This window comes from Seriola aureovittata, chromosome 19 (genome assembly GCF_021018895.1).
Source record: "Seriola aureovittata isolate HTS-2021-v1 ecotype China chromosome 19, ASM2101889v1, whole genome shotgun sequence".
NCBI lineage: Eukaryota > Metazoa > Chordata > Actinopteri > Carangiformes > Carangidae > Seriola > Seriola aureovittata.
In genome coordinates this window covers 3,099,063-3,117,001 of record NC_079382.1, presented here as the reverse complement: position 1 = coordinate 3,117,001, position 17,939 = coordinate 3,099,063, and the positions used below count along the sequence as shown (strand labels likewise).

The 17,939-nt window shown below is 40.9% G+C and overlaps 1 protein-coding gene across 18 annotated transcripts in view; it reads left to right on the top strand.

Moving 5' to 3' along the window:
* Positions 1-17,939, top strand: part of afdna (afadin, adherens junction formation factor a) — a 102,317-nt gene that overhangs the window by 19,053 nt on the left and 65,325 nt on the right. For 13 of the 18 annotated variants that reach the window (XM_056363503.1, XM_056363497.1, XM_056363514.1 and 10 more), the window contains exons 2-7: positions 11,526-11,721; positions 11,843-11,955; positions 12,572-12,729; positions 12,962-13,122; positions 15,683-15,840; positions 17,462-17,546. In XM_056363503.1, coding sequence (XP_056219478.1) covers positions 11,526-11,721; positions 11,843-11,955; positions 12,572-12,729; positions 12,962-13,122; positions 15,683-15,840; positions 17,462-17,546 — 871 coding nt within the window. The remainder of the gene's footprint in view (positions 1-11,525; positions 11,722-11,842; positions 11,956-12,571; positions 12,730-12,961; positions 13,123-15,682; positions 15,841-17,461; positions 17,547-17,939) is intronic. The other 5 variants (XM_056363512.1, XM_056363513.1, XM_056363499.1 and 2 more) reach the window with 3 other exon arrangements.

The following is a 17,939-nucleotide window of genomic DNA, read 5'->3' as shown; positions in this document are numbered from 1 at the left end:
TGATGTTCACCGGAGAACAATGACTGCTCTGTGATGGTCAGCAGACTGGGCCTCTACTTATTAACAGAGTTGTGTGTGTGTGTGTGTGTGTGTGTGTGTGTGTGTGTGTCTGTGTGTCTGTGTGTCTGTGTGTGTGTGTGTGTGTGTGTGTCTGTGTGTCTGTGTGTCTGTGTGTCTGTGTGTCTGTGTGTCTGTGTGTCTGTGTGTCTGTGTCCAGTCACAGCTCAAAGACAGATACAAGAGTTCCCATCAGTAGTTTAAATTTTGCTCAGTTTTACAGCTGAATGTTAAAAAAAAAAAAAAAAAAAAGTAATTTAATTTCATGGGGCATTTCATGGACATAAATGATTGATTAAGGAGAAAATAATAATAATAGGGAACATTCCTAAAGTTCTAGATGGATTGTTCTGACAGTGGACATGAATCAGTCCCAGCCTGGTCAGATGCGTACATGAACTGATGAAGCCTCTTGGATGAGAGGCGAAACGTATTCCCAGACAAATAATCAAGTCCAGTTGTTTTTTTCGATTTAAAACTCCTTTAGGATACTATGACCTGGACAAATGAGAATATGCACAGGCCGAATTTAACGATTAAGTAAGTTAAGTTTCAGTTCTTGTCCTGTGGTTTAAATTCTGCTTCACGGTGCGTAACATTTTTCTAGATTTTAGGTCTTCAGAATGGTCAAATTTCCAGATGATGAATACCAGGGAGATAATGTGTGAGAGAGAAGAGAGGTTTTTAGGTAATGAACCATCTTAAACGATGGTGTTAGTCATGTTGACAGCTGGTTCAGCTGCACATCATGTCTCCCTTCACCTGTGGGATTTACCTTGTGTCTGTGTCTGAGTACAAATGAATGAGGGAGTAAGACAGGACACAAACTCATCAGCCCTCAACGGCCTTGTGGTGGCAGTTACCACACACACACACACACTTGCACACAGTGATTTCCTTCCACTATCCGTGCTGTTATCTGCCATCCTTGATCCTTGTGGGCTGCTTATGGAGGCTGTTGAAGCAGTGAGCAGGTCTGATTTGTGGCTAGGCGTCACCGCTGGGTCCAAACGATTTATACCGTACCTTCCCACAATGCCTCACTCTGTCAGAATGACAGGGGTGCGCTGGATGGAGTGGGGGTTGGAGGCTGGACGGCTCGATACCGAAGCAGAAACTCACCTGAAACAAAGAGGCTTTTCTTTGCAGCCACAGAGGAAATGTGTGCATTTAGTCTTTTCATTCATTCAGTCCTTGGCCTCGGCTGCCTCCCTTTGTTTTTCCGGGTGGATCAGGTTGTTTGTGCTCGACAGAAAACAACATTCATTCCAGATTAGTACTGTCACCAAACTGGAATTGTGACTCTGCTTCAGTACTAACTTTAAGCTTTAGTTACAGGACAGGACTGCTCCGTTGTGATTTTTCAATATTTGGTCAAAGAGTTTATGTAGACTGGGTGACAGTAGGTTTCATCCTCACTGTATGTGTCTGAATGGCCAGTGAAAAATCAACAACAGTTTAAGGTTTCCTCCCTCTGTTCCCCTGACAATAACTGATCAAGTAGTGGTGCTCTGTGGTCTGGTATGGGTTTGTTTAGGATTTCATGACATGAAAATAGAGCTGCAACGATTTGTTGATTAATTGATTGACAGAAAATGAATCTGCACCTGTTTTAAGAGTAATTTTAGCAAGTTTTTAAAGCAAAAATGTAGAAACATTTCCTGGTTCCACTTCTCACATATGATAATTTTATGCTTTTATTTGTTGTACATGTAGGTAAACTGACTCATACCTAAAGTTAGATCAATTGCTGCTACAAAATACTGATCCAATACCAGCACTGCCTTGTTCATAGATTTCAATGTAAATGTATGCCTCACTGCTGAACTCATTGGGATCATGTTTGTGTTTGGTAACATGAGACTAGTGATGGTTGTGGCCCTAAAAGCTGAGTTGGAGCCTGCTGTGACTGAGTAAGTGTAATTTTTGTGGATCTGATTCCTGATCAGCTTAATAAAGTCAGTATCAGACCGATACCGACTCTGCATATTGGACCGCTGCGCCCCTGAGATTAATGTAGAATTCAGGTGGTGAAATCTGTGTTTACACTGGTGAACACGCTGCCATGCTGTTAAAAGCAAAGGTGTTCATGTTACTACAAACAAGCTGCACCCTGCCTGATTTGATGAACACTAATGTACATCTGTGACATCAGCGATTTTTAAAATTTGGAAATGAAAAGTCGGAGAGGAGGTGGACATCTCTGACGATGCATCTGCAACCTCGAGTAGCATAGGGACATTTGATATTGTGGATAATGTGCTGTAAGCCTATTTTGGCTATTTAAAGCCAGAGGAAAGCAATTCTCCTGCTTCATGCGGAGGGATTCTTTGTCTTCCCCCCCGCTCCTCCTCCTCTTCTTTCTTTCTCTCAGCCTGTCGGTTGGTGTGTCTGATGTCTTTGAAAAGTCTCTGCTGGAATCTGATGTGGGATGAGTCCCCCCCCCACCCCACCCTGCATTTTGAGTTAAAACCTGGGTCCAGCTGACCTTAGACACGGGCTTAGGGAGGAATTCCCCCCATGTTACTGCAGGTGGGGCTGCAAAAATATTGACTCAGGAACTCAGTTCATTTTATTAGGCTCATGTTCGTCTGTGTGCGTGTGGAGGAGACTGAGATGACGCACAGCAGCTGGAATCTATTCTCAATTTCAAATAGCCATCATCCAGAAAGCTCCTCTCCTCCCTTCACTTTAAATTCATCAGTTCAATGCCAAAATTTTTTTTCAAGTATTCAGTGTCTCCATGGAAACAAGGGTTTAACCTTTTTTCTTTTTTGGTTTGTCGGTGTTTGTCTTTAATTAAACACAGGGCTGCAGTATCAGTGCAGGAGAAATCAGTCTTGGTAAAACAGCAGCTTAGTTTTGCTCTACATCCACATATTTGTCAGAACAAGTGAGGTCTGGGGCTGCAATGCCTCATTTAAACACAGTGAGAAGTTGTATTTCAACTTTCCCACAGAAAAGGGAGAAGACGCCCAAAACAAGATTAAAAAAAGTCAAGAGAGAAAGTGCCCTGAGATCGGTGGTTTATCCAAGAGCCACTGGGCCATGACTGTGTAATAGGAAACATTTCATTGCCTTTAATTGTTTTCATATTGCATCTCCATCACAACCCCGTGAGCATTTTTCCCGCTAAATTGAGATCAGCACTCAAAGCCCGCTGAAGCCTCTGCTCACTGTTACAACAGATGTATGATAATAAAGTCCAGCTCGGCGGCTGATACCCCGCTCTTACTATCCAAAAGCCAAGACTGCGTTTTCAAATGAAAACAATCTCCGTCCAGATAACAGTTTTACTTGCGTATCAGAAACGATCTCTGTCCATATCACACCTGAAAACACACACCTGAGCAATCATGTACACTGGGCATGTGTGAGCCGGTGTAAACAGGAAGCAGACTGTCTACTCTGCAGTTGATTAGTTGCAAAAAAAAAAAATACTACGTACGAGGAACAGCAAAGACAGCTGCAGTGTTGAAATGCAGAATTTAACTGAACAACAGCTGCTAACAAAGACAACAGGGTAAGCAAGGTTTGTAGTTCATTATCCATGTTGCTTTCACCACTGCTAGTCCTAGTTTTAGTCCTCGGAAAACAGATTTGCGTTTCAAATGAGAGCGTAGTTTGGATGCAGCCTAATGATGTGAAATGTTGAAGCATTCAGGATGTAGCCAGGTCACATTTGCTGGGGATTCCTATGGGCTTAGTATTTAAAATGAACACAATATAACTGCAGTGTCCCAGATTCAATCCCAGCTGGAGATCTTTGTTTCATGTCATACCCCCTTATCTCTCCTCTTGCCTTCTGTCCGTCTCTCTACTATTGATGATCCAATTAAAGTGAGACTAATGCAGAGAAAATGATTTTAAAAAATAAACATTCACTTGATGTCTTTGTCAGAGCATTTAATCAATGTATTGCTCTTTTCTATCAGACTAAAATGACTGTATTAAGGAAACAGTGTCCTACAGAGAGTAATTCAATCTTATTTCATCACGTACACATCACTTCACTACACATCAAAGCGCTTGCAATCAGAGGCACATCAGACTCATACTTAAAGATATTTGTAATATGACATTTCATATCGCACCATCAAAGCGTTGCACCTTTCTAATTGACTGGTGGAGGAGTGGTCAAGCTTTAACTCATTCAAACAAATGATATTACATGAATGATAAAATATTATTTGTGCATCACTACAAATTTAAATGATGGCTTTGATCTCAAGATCTCAGTCCTTATCAATATAGACTGGAGCTGTCTGTATAAAGACTGGTTCATCACAGTATTGAAAGAACGTTAACCGTTGCTGCATTATTGTGTAGCACGTCTGTAAATGGTGTAGGCTTTATACTAAATATAGTGTGTTACAGTTGTAATCCACTCAGACATGCTCGGAAATGGAGCTCTGGCTAGTTTCTTTAACACCTGATAACCCCCTAACCACCACTCCCCCACTTTCTCTCTCCCACACACACACACACACACACACACACACACACACACACACACACACACACACACACACACACACCACACACACACACACACACACACACACACACACACACACACACACACACACACACGCACACAGGCACACACAAACACATGCACACACAGGCACACACATACCAAGCTGTGTGTGTGTGTGTAGGATCAGTTTAAAAATGGCTTTGGATTTCTTGCTGCTTTGACTTGTAAGAAGGATAGTGAAAAGGAGGTTTGTGGGGGAATGATAAAAGAGTGAGTGCGACATGATGGAAGGTGCAGAACATGGACATGTTTAACTGATAACTGTAGGTGAAACAGTGCTCTGGTCAGTCGAGTGACCTCTCCTTACAAGCAGTGTTTCCCCTGTCCTTGAACTGATCACATAAAGGTTCAGTCACGTTTGTAAACCAGCCCTGTTTCTGCTTGTTTAGTTCAAAAAGAGGATCTCAGTGTTCTATTGTTGTGGTATTTCACTCAGAAAGTACACCTCTGCATTTTGAAACTGCCTTTTGAACAATCATAAAAAACTACTTGGACAAAAACACAGCTATAAACCCCCTCGCTTGCAAGAAGTTAAAGTATTTCTCAGCTTCTGATGAGAACGCATCAACAAAGTGCACACAGTGCAAAAGACAACATTGGAGGAGTTGTAAGATGCTGATTGGAGGACAACATGTTTTTAGCTCTATGTTCTTCCTCAGGCAGACTTGTGTTTGTCTGCTGTGCACATCTGAGGCTTTAATGAATGTTGTCCTTTTTGCAGACAAGCAGTTTCCAGTGGCCTTTATGTTGTGTCCCTCAGGGTCTTTTTTTCCTTGACCTTGACATGGATACCTGGATTCAGCATTTCTAATTAGTGAATTATGTTGCCATTGAAGTGATATAATGTGTGTGAGTGCTCAAACAATACTTTTTCAGTTTGAAACTAGAATAGCACTCAGTAGAGACAGGTAGAAGTAATGATATTAATCAACAGTTTTGATAAGCAATTTTTCTAAGCAAAAAATGAATGTTTCTTAAATCAGTCAGTTAATAAAAAATTAATGTGTTCTATTTAATAATGATCATTTAATTTTCATTTTGAGTCATTTTCCAGTCAGAAACACCAATAATTATGTGGTGCAAACTTCACAAATACAAGGGTTAGCTGCCTTCCTCTGTGTGGTATCATTGTAAGTAGATGACTCATACCTAATGTAAAATATTATTTTGGGAATATTTAAACCAATGTTTAGACAAACAGGCATTTTAAAGACCTCCATGGGCTCATGTGCTGGATAATTTTATTTTTAGTATTTATGGACATTTCATAGACCAAATTGATAATCAACTAATCAAGAAAATAACTGGCAGATTAATGGATAATGAAAATATTTTTAAGCACGCAAGTCATGTATACATAGTATATGACTCACAATAACATACCATAAGGCTCGAGTGAGTGTGTGTTACTAAAGTTGAAGGTTCAGCATTTTACAGAGACTTGTTTTGCAGGTATAACTGAGTTTTTATTTCTCTGTTCAGACAATGAGACAACACTGTAATTCCAGCAGTGTAATGCAGTATGTGCATTATCACCCAAGTGATTTATGTGACAGTTTCTTAATGCTGCTGTCGGGGTTATTAAAATACACTCTGACTGGTTTCTGTCAGCGTCTGTTGACATGCTAAAAGGTGTGAGGTTACTCTGAGGAAAAGTGAGTAAATATTTAAAGAGATTAGCTTTTTCAGCTCCAATTTTACTAACAGCAGGTTACAGATTTTTTTTCTTTTTTCTTTTTACTTACGGTGTAATGAAGCACACCTCAAATTCAGTCAGGTCTGAAATGACTTTGCTGGTTTACAAGCGGGAAAACCTCAGTTCGCTTAAAGTTTAATCCACCACTCCCACCTCCCTCATGCACACACACACACACACACACACACACACACACACACACACACACACACACACACACACACGTAAGTGAAAGACAGGCACCAGGTGGGAGCTCTTTTTTTATTTTACAACCAGAGAGTGAAGTTAACTTACTTTCTCATGCGAACACAGATGTGACCTTCGACCTCTCCCTTGGAAGACCTTTAATCCTGAGGTGTGATTCAGAGAGCATGACTTAGAAGTCAGGGTTATCTCTTGTGCCGCTTACTTTTCCCTCCACTGTGTCACCTCAGTAAGAGGCTAACACACAACGCATGGATGAGCTGTGTGTGTGTGTGTGTGTGTGTGTGTGTGTGTGTGTAGTATGACTCATTATTAATGGACTGACACTGAACATTCCTGAGCAGAGTGATATGAATGGACAGAGAGACATGTGAGAGTGTGTGTGACTGGTGTAATACAGAAAGGTTGTTTTTTTTTGTTTTTGTTTTTTCTTCTTTCTTCAAGACCGTGAAAGCATGTGAATTATTCACTAGAGGTTCAGAGGAGATGAACTTTGCTGGTGTATCTGTTAATATTTCAAGTCTTGAAGAGAGTAAGAACAGCTTTTCTAACAATACAGGGAGTTTTGTTTGACACATTAGTGTTTTCTGGAGCAAGTAATATAAATATCAGCTCAAACTACACAAGGAAAACCCATTGTAGCTGATAGCACAGCATTGACATTGTTACAGAATTTTGATAGAGGATTGATAAAAAATGTATATATTTATATCACATAATATTTTCCTTTTGGGGTTTTTGCCTAAGGACCCATTAAATGTATATTTTAAAGAGTTATGACAAAGATATGTACCATGTGTGACTTTTTTTACTCTTGAAAAATAAATGATCTCATGTAAACTCCCACAAACATACTGTATCTTTGGCATTTCTGTTCTGCAGTTTCTTGGTATTTATTGACAACATCTTTGCAGAAAGAATTTGTCTGTAAGAACCTAATATCAGTTGATATGGCTCTAAAACCTGCCAGAGGTTCCTGTATTAGATGCATTTATATTGGAAGGAGAAGATCACTGCAACTTTTATTGGCAGGAGTCAATATTGGCCAATAAATCACACACGCACACACACACACACACACACACACACACACACACACACACACACACACACACTCACACACTCTTTCTCCACTCTTTTATCTAACTGTTTGTGTGTGTGCCATAAATATTCCTGTCTCACAAGTTTAGTCACAGGTATCAATCACATGTCTTTACTCTCCCTCTCTCTCTTTATGTGTGTGTGTCCTGAGCTGATGCCTCTGCCTGGCACAGTTTAGAAGCGGGATTAAGACACGCACACAAACACACACACACACACACAAACCTACTGCCCTACAGTGACATAAAGATCTAATGTATACACACACAGTCATTACAACACATTAGTTAATTAGCATGAGACTCATATAAACACATTCCCACACTGACAGATGTGGTCCTACATCAAACACTTCCCTAAACCTCAGTTGATACAGCTGTGCCTCTACTTGACAGGAAGTATATGACTGTGTGAGATGGGATTCATCCAGGCTGTTGTTTGGTGACATACTGACATAATGCTGCGTTAGCATTTCCTGTCAGCCCGTGTGCTGTTTGAGAAATAAAAAAGCTGTTAGGGATTATTATCAGAAAGGATCAACTAAACATTTTGTTCTTGTTTTGCTCATGTTTTACATGGTGCATTTTCAACTTTTAGCTGTCACATTTGAGTTTGATTCAAAATTACAAGCAGCTAAAAAGTTTGAATGCTGGGTCAAAATATTTGTATTTATCCCAACAATTTAAATATATATATATATATATACACACACATACACATACACACCTAAATACATGTATGTATGTATGTATGTATATAACTGGAAAATTTTTGTTTCATTGTTGTTGTATGTAAAATGAAGCTGACATCAGTTTTGTAAAAGAAGACCCCTGATATTCAGTCAATCTTGTTTACCACATATTTAGAGTCCTGAGAGCTTGTAGTCAAATGCGTGTTGTCTTAAATTAACATGAAACATTGTTGTTAGTCAATAATATTTATATGTGAATGTTTGGTTACTATGTGCATCATTTTGGAAATGCATTGTTATTGTTATCTGAGAGGTCCTGGACAGTGACCTTGATGTAGGGGGTTATTGGTATGAAGCATAGTCTGGAGTACAACTGGACCATTGCTTGGTGGCACTGGGGTGTAAGACGGGGTCATGCTCTTTAGGTATGAAGGTTTGGGACTGTGCAGAAACCTAGGACTTGACCACACTTGGAGATACAGATATACAGATAGCTGATGACCATGTGAACAATTGCACAGTCACCTTGATGTATGGAGGTTTAGAACTGGACTATAGCCTAGAAATATTGGAGTGTTAACCTGGACCATACTCTGGATGTAAGAGGGTGTAGAACTGGACTATGACTTGAACTCAGGGTTGGGCTGGAGAATAGGTTGTTACTAGACTGGGCCATGCTTAGAGTTGTGATGTTAACTGTCTGGAACAATGGCTGTGAAGCACGGTTGTGGGAATGGACCATGACCTGGAAGAATGGGTCTGTAGGTCTGTACTATGTCCTAGAAGTATGGGGGAGTAGGACTGTTGTACTGGACATGTGTTTGTATTTTTATTAGAACTGGACAATGTTGATATAATTAATATAACCATTGATATAATGGGTTTATAGGATTGAAGTGTTGTCTGAAGATATGGGAGTGTAGGACTGGAGTATGGGCATGTATGTGTGGAGGTTTAGAACTAACTGGACTATGGCTTAGAAATACAGGAAAGCCAGACTGGAGCATTTCTGGAGGGATAGGGGTGTGGAACTGGACCATGGCATTGACATATGGAGTTTCAGGCTTTGACCATGGTCTAGAAATATTCAACTGTTGGACTGGACCATTCCCATGAACATGGGGGTGTGGGAATGAATCATAACTTGGAGGCATAGGTCTGCAGGACTGTACCATGTCCTGCAGGTGTAGGGGAGTTCTGCTGTTGTGTTGGACTTGAACTACATGTGGTTGTACTTGTCCATTCCCGGTGTCTGAAAGACAGAGTGTTAATTATCCACTGCTTGCTCTAAACTGGGCTTTGTTTGAACCCAAGTGGACCAAGTGTCTCCACAGTAACAGTTACCAAGGGTTACGCAAGCTTGACAACGGCAACCCTCGATGACCCACATTCCAGCAGTAAATCACAACGCACACATACACACATTCCCGACTCCACCCTTGCCTATCGAAACTATGCTCAGTGTTTCCACTCTGCCTGCCTGACTGAGTCTCTATCAAACATGGGAAGAGAGAGAGAGTGAGGTGGAGAAAGAAGTTTTATTTTGTCGTGCCAAAAAATCTAAACAAATTCCTCACCTCCTCTTTTTTTAATGCTGTTTTTCCGGTATTGTCTCTGTCCGCCATTTATGAACCAGTCTTTACCTCATTGTCTTAAATATATGGCCGTGAATATATGTGAGAAGGAGGCCACCGACAGACTTTAACAGTGTAGAATTAATCTAGTTAAATCTAGTTTAAACCTTTGCCTGAAATCCCCCCAGTCACACCCCTTCAGCCTCACACACGCACACACACAATTGATCTGTCACCTTAGAGAGTCGTTACTTTGGTTGTCTATCACTCTTTTAAAGTTCACATTTAAAAGTGCTTTGTTGACATCCTGACGGGAAGCTACGTTGCAGAAGATGATAGTCAGGGTTTGAAGACAGTGAAATAAGCGCACATTAACTACGTTCTTTAGGAAAAACCCTCATAGAACCATCAGTCATAGTTGTACTTTAAAATCCCTTAACTTGAACAAAATCAATACAATGACTCTGCTATGTGCTACTTTGAAGCTTGTAATGTTCATGTTTATTGAGGTTATTTTAGAGATTAATTCTAATTCTGTAGAGAGTTTCTAAGCCATAGTTTGTGGATGTGTTTTGCCTAATTTTGTTACTGATTTTCATTTAAAATAGTTTGAATTTCACAACTTATTTTGATACTAAAAGAATAGCATATACCAGTTTTCTGATATCTACATGGTCCACACACATCTAAGACCTTTTAAAAGGCAGTTCCAGTGAAATATGAGGCCATTTTCACCAGTGAACCTTAACATATGCATGTATGCACAAATAGGGAGAGAGCTACAGTCGTGCTGTCTCAGCACTCTGTTACATACCAGTTTATCAGGACTGGACGTGTATATGTTTAAGATGTTCTTGTTCTATAGTAGACTCCATGCATAGGTGAATGTCAACATGTAGGCAATACATTTGCAGTGTAAATAGCCCCGGGCGTCTGTATTTCAGCCTGATGTTTTCACATTCACCACTGGCACTGGCTGTGTTTGAGCTAATACGGGTTAGGAATTAAGGAAATTTCCTGTTAAGAATTTTTGTCATTTGTTACTTATTATAGGGGAATTTCCTTGAAACAAAAGTTGCTTTTAAACCCAAGAAAATAACGTAAGTAACTAACTGGAAGTGTGGAAGTGAAAATGATTCTGAAAGTACGGGCCTGTAAAATAACAGCTTTTCTACATATTGTGCAGATGTTCATGATATTGTCAGTCTCGATGTGAAGCTGGGATCACACTCTCACTTTCACAGATCATCATGCACTGCCTCCTCTTAAGAAATACTCAGCCGCAGAGCCCAGAAGTTGTTGTATGTGGGTCAGTGAATGACGGAACAACCTTTTCCTGTTGTCACACAACCTGCTGACACACTGCACTTGCTGGCTCTCAGCCAGTGCTGCCTCTCCCCTCCTGTGACAGCTCAGACCTACCCTGACCATCAACAAGTCAGAGCTACTATATTTTATACCGAAAAAAAAGTGAATTAGGAGCGTTTCAGTCAGTCGGTTTGAAATAAATATCATCTTTAATGTTAATACTCACCGTATTCACAATAATGGGGTTATAGTCTGCGTGTAGACATTGTTGTACTGTATGTAGACTGTATTTATGCAGTTAGAGTTTGAATAAATACCTAATGGACCGTCTGATTCTCTCTGTCTCTTGACCAGGACTTGGAGTTCCATGGCGTGATGCGGTTCTACTTCCAGGACCGGGTTGCCGGTAACTTCGCCACCAAGTGCATCAGAGTGTCCAGCACAGCGACAACGCAGGACGTCATCGAGACGTTAGCCGAGAAGTTCAGACCAGACATGAGGATGCTGTCCTCGCCAAAGTACTCCCTGTACGAGGTCCATGTCAGTGGCGGTGAGTTCCTTTTCAGACTTTCACAATCAGATCAAAATAATCTTGTTGCACCGTTAGGAATAATAATGACTTGACATAGTTAGCTCTCAGATGAACTGGTGTGTCTGTGTGTGTGTGTTAGAAGAGCGTCAGCTGGACCTGGACGAGAAGCCTCTTGTTGTTCAACTGAACTGGAACAAAGACGACAGAGAAGGACGCTTCGTCCTGAAGAACGAGAACGACATCCTGCCCAAGGTCGGCTGCTCTGCCCGTTAACCTGTTTGACTATTAGCCAGTCAGTTTACTAGTGAGCTGATCATCCATCCATTCATCCGTCCATCAACTGGCAATATACCACGCACATCCATGTTGTTTTCTGAGATACGGCATGTCTTTTTCTTGTGTATACCTGGACAAACACAAATGTTGATACACCATGTTGAGATGCTGTATTTCCACAGCAGCTACACTGGAGATCAGGTGCTGAAAATGTTTGAATAGTTTTGAAAATCACTTTTAGGTTTCAGGTTGTGGTTGGCCAGTTATAGTTCTATAATGCAAATGTCCTTATTTTGATCATATTTTGCTCTTATTTTGATCTGGGGTCTGTCAGAAAGCCTTATATTAAATGTAAGGCGTCATTAACAGAAGTATAAGTAAATTAATAGAAAAAATAAAACTCAATTAAAATACTTCATCACACTTAATGTGATCAGTTGTAACTTTTCTAAGATGAATGAGGACAATTTGTTGATCGGTTTTTCCTGATTCAGTTTGTTCATTCATTCAGAAATAAGTATGTCTTTGCATACTGTAGGAAGCCACTCCACATAGTCTCTTAAAGCTCCTCACTCTTCTCTTTCTCTACCAGAAGAGTCAGAGTAACGGGCCGGAGAAGGAGAAGGACGGAGTGATTCAAAACTTCAAGAGGACTTTGTCCAAGAAGGAGAAGAAGAAGGAAAAGAAGAGGGAGAAAGAGTTCGCCCGGATCCCTGATGGAGATGAGCAGATGCTCAGCCGGGAGGACGGGTAAAACACACAAACACACACACCATCACAGTTATCCATCTTACTGTCTTGCTCTTACATCCTCCCAGTCCTTGGAGAGGATCTTGTCTTTTTTTCAATGCCAAGAAAAGCACAGAAGTCTACAGTAGAGGAAAGAATAGTGATTTAAACTTTGACCTTTCTGTTCCTCCATCCATCTTCTTTTTCCCCCACTTCTCCCCGGTCGTTCATCTCCCTCATTTTGTTGGTGTAGGGAAAACAGTCGTCTGGCGGCAGAGGTCTACAAGGACATGCCCGAGACCAGCTTCACCAGGACAATCTCCAACCCAGAGGTGGTGATGAAGAGGAGACGCCAGCAGAAGCTGGAGAAACGCATGCAGGAGTTTATGAGCAGTGACGGGAGGCCCGACTCAGGTATTTCAACCTACAGCACATGAATACCTTGTTTACCTGTGTTTTAAGTGTGATCCTTTCTCTGCCGAACTCAACTTGAGCTCTGATCATGTACTCTATGAAAGGTTTGCATTTTAGAGCAAAAACCAAGCCAATACCTGCACTCATTTTGTTTTGTCTGAGATAGGATAGTGTTTAGGATCCAGATCATCGCATGAAGTACTGAAAAAATCCAAGGAATTTAATGGAATTCATTATAATGTTTTTCCTCTGTTTCATTATTATTAATCATTATTCATTATTATTCATTATTATGAAACAGAGGACATCTTTATGGACAACCATCTCTCCAACACTCTTTTGCAGTATAGTTAAAGCATATGAACATTCAACAGTTCATCAAGAGTTTAGAAAGAACACTTCAGCAGCCTGAGACAAACAGGAGTAAGATTATCTTGCCAGATGATATTGAGCCTGTTTCCAGACCTCCAACTTGGCGCACACCTCAGATTTGTGCAAATTCAAATAGATCTGGTTTTGTGCTCATTGACACTGGTTCCACCAGTTGGAGAAACGGTGGATAGACACTGATGAGCCAAAACATGTGTACACACCTGCCTTATATGCTGTTGGTCTTTCGAGTGCCATCAAAGCAGCTTTGACCCTACAAGATCTCTGAAGGTGCCCTGTGGTATCTGGCACTGAGATCCCATCCCCCAACTCCCTTATACTGGTTCGTGGGTTGTCAGAAGGTACCCACCACTTCTGGGTGGGAACCCCCAACAAGCCCTGCTGTTTCGGAGACGTTCCGACCCAGTGGTCTGGCCAGAGCGAATTGACCCTTTAGAGAGTTGCTGAGGTCTTCCATACACCTGCCCAACATGTTGACTAGGAGAACTCACTCTTCACTTACCGGGTAATACATCCCAGACCTTGGCAGTGCACCACTGTGACAAGTTAATCAGCGTTGTCATCCCAAATACCTGGCCCATCCTAGACAATAATACAAGACACATTTTATGAAACACGTGTCTGACATACAGCATTCTTTCAAACAACATACTTTTGTTGAAAAACTCCTACACCTTAAAGAGCTGCTTCAAGCCTAAAGTTTTTCCTGAAATTTAAAACCTGCTCCCAGATTCAAAATGACATCATGTAGAAATTCATGAGGTCCAGAAAACCCCAAATGACACAGCCAAAGACAATGCTGAACAAGTCTCAGTGTCCTCGGGTGGCTTAAGGCAAACCTGATGTGAATCACAGAGAAAATCTGCAGTGACCTCAACATCACAGTTCACCGCTGCTCCGCATCCAGTGTGACAGGGGTTGAGAAATCTGCAAGGAACAGCTGGTAGAGGTGATCTGCAGCTGTAATCAATATCAGTGGTGCATGTACAATGGACTGAGTAAAGGGCTATGTTTAAATTTTTTGCAATAAATAAATAAATATGTGAAATATAAGAAACACTTTGGCTGCACATCACTGATAAATCTGCATCGTGTTTACATCAGCGGGTCCACTGAAGAGCAAATGTTGTTGGGAAAGTCTCTTGCTGACATATTTGCACACACAAACAGACAAAATGTTCATGTTGGATGAATGAAACAAACACGCTGACTGGTTCAGTGCGTGACTCAGGCATTACCTAATCACTCTGCCAGACAGACAGATGGACCAGTGAACTGGCTCTAAAAACAGCTCTAACCACTGTCCATATACAGTAGACACACACACACACACTTGGTGGGACAGGGTGGCTTGTGGTTAGTCAATGACGTTCTCCCAGCAGAGAGTGCTATTTTAAAAAAGCTCATTTTATGTAATGCCTCTGAAAAGCCCTGTTTGCTTTGCTGAAGACTCCCTTGTGGGATTTACTAAGGTGATCATTTCTAGTTGACACATCACGGTCACACAGCTCCCTGCGCCTCCAGATGAAAGTGTAGTGTATTATTTAGCTTTTATGAGCAGCGCTGTCACTCCCTTTAATTTAGTGATTTTTTTTTTTTTTTTTTTTCTTGCAAGAGAAATTGTAATTTAGTACCTCAGATTCCCAAAGCACAACTTGAATTGTCATCTGTTTACACGTATTACACTCAGCTCTGTATCCCTGTACAGACTTAAGTGAGGTTGGCATCTCAACAACTGATCATAGTAAGATTTATAATGTTGTATAAAATTTTTTTATATTATATAAATTTATATTATTATTTCAATGGTCGTGACATCATATTCTGTTCAGATCTCAGTGAATTGGTAAATCGAGTTATGTTGTATAAATGAAATTTAAACTTCAACTAAACAAAGACTATTTTTCTGCTAATTGTCGTTCTGAAAGGGCAGCAGCAGTCGTCTCACTCTGCCTTATGGTATCTTCATTACTTTGGGGTTTGGATGATGTTTTGTGTCCCCTGGTCCAAATATTGTTTCCAGCTGAATCATTTGAGTGTTTTGAAATTTCTGTGTCAAAAGGTCAATTCTGAGATACAGAATATTTATTGGTCTCCTTGTGTTAAAACAATTAATGATCTCACCTTTTAGCATCTAAACGAGTAACAAAATGTTGCTGTTGTCCTGCAGGAGGTACTTTACGGATATACGCAGACAGTCTGAAGCCCAACATCCCCTACAAGACCATCCTGCTCTCCACGAGAGACACAGCTGACTTTGCCGTGGTGGAGGCGCTGGAGAAGTATGGACTGGAGAAGGAGAACCCCAGAGAGTACTGCATCGCCAGGGTAACAATCATCATCTTATTACATCTCCTTCACCTTCTAAGGTGGAGCACGTCCATCCTCTAGTCCCACACTGTACACTGAAAACACACTTCCTCAACCCTCTTATCTCGTCACCAAATGCACCTATACATCTCTACATCGTCTACTTTGTTCACAGCCTCTCAGTACAATGAACACTGCTCAGTTGTACTCTTCTTATATCACTTGTAATCATATCCAGCTGTTGTGGTCACCATCGAAAACATATAGTGTTAGACTAAACGTTCTGCTATTTGATCACAGCAATTACTTAATATATTTGACACTCAACAGATAGTTTTATTTTGGAGCACACTGTCGGCCATTGCCCACTGCTTAACGCCTACATCCTCCAATTTCTCAACTAAACCCAACCTGGATCCTCCTATCTCATCAATAAACACCTCCATCATCCTCCTGAGAGGCTGTGGAGAGGACAACCAAGGTCACGGTCACACACACACACACACACGCACACACACACACACACACACACACTTCACCGGTCTGGCAGATTGAAACAGAATGCTACTTGGCACAAAACTCTTTGGGAGGAATGCAATTCAATTGCTCTCAGACTGAGCGCTATAGCAGCAGATGCTCCATGTCTGCGTATGTGTGTGTATATTTGTGTGTACATGTTCGTGTCTTTTGCTGCGAGCCTGTGCATGCATGTGTTCATGATGGTGAACTTGGCTGCCCTCCACACAGCCTCTCAACCGTGTCTGTCCTCTCAGATGGACTCCGGCTACGGCCAGTCATATGAAATAACTGCCACCCCCACAGCCAATACAATGGAGCACCCTCCAGAGAACACACACACACACACACACACACACACACACACACACACACACACTGTTGATAGTCAATTGCAATTTGCTGATGAGACTAAAATGCTGGGAAAGTCCATTAGGTTAGTGAGCATGAGGAATAAGCACTTGTATACCAGCTAGTAGCATTTCAGCTTGTGTGTTTGTGTTTGGGGGGGGGGGGGGGGGGGTGTTAACTAAGATCGGACTGATCAGAATGAATAGATGTAGGGCAGATTTATACTACAGTCAGTTCTGTAAAGATAAACCATTAAACTGCAATATTTATTAAGCCTGAGAGCAGTGTTTTATTATGAAAAGTAAAACCATGAGAAAAGGACAGTTTTCAGAAATGGTTCATATGCTGGTTAATGGATCAAGACAGCCACTTCAAAACTAATGTTCTGCAACAACAGAGTCATTTCACAGCAAGGAAGAAGTCCAACAATTAAAATCTAGTATATACTGTTGGTGTCAGACAAGCTAAATTAAGATTAGTCACATCCATGAATACATGAACTAAATACATGAATTTAATATTTAACCAAGAATCTTTATCTGTATGTAGATGCTGGGCCCTCCAGATATTCTGTTCTGAAAATCTGTGATCTTCTGCTGTCTATGAGAGAAACATCTCCAGGGATCTCAAAGTTTATCTGCAAACAATATGATTAGGAGCACATTCTCTGTTAAAGCATGTGTGTGAATTATGGTCTGGTCAGTGTTGGATTTTGGTTTCTTTACCTGCTTATCTGACTGACTGACTGTTTTCTGTCTTGTTTTCTTTGCAGCAAGACGATAAGTCGGGCAAGGAGGTGATTCTGGACGATAGTGAGTGTCCGCTGCAGATCTTCAGGGACTGGCCCGCAGACAGAGGTAACACACACACACACACACCCACCCACACTCCCAAACACACTTTTTCCTCAATCTGTCACAGCAAAACATTTATATTGTACAACTCCCACATGTTGTTCCTCTTTTCTTGGTCTCTACCTCCCCCTGCTGCTGCCGTTCAGTCATTACAATTTAGTTTGTATATTTTCTTATTTTCTTGTTCTTTTGGTTTCCTCCTTTCTACAGCATCACAGAGGAAATAGGTCGTAAACATATACATGCAGAAGTACAGAATGGAAGATGACGATATATAAAATACTGTCTTAAAAATCCGATTGTCACTGATTAATCTTCTGGTCATTAACAAGATAATCCTTTGGGTGAGGAAGGTAATGTTTAAATGTAACATACTGAGTACAGGATTGTGTTCTA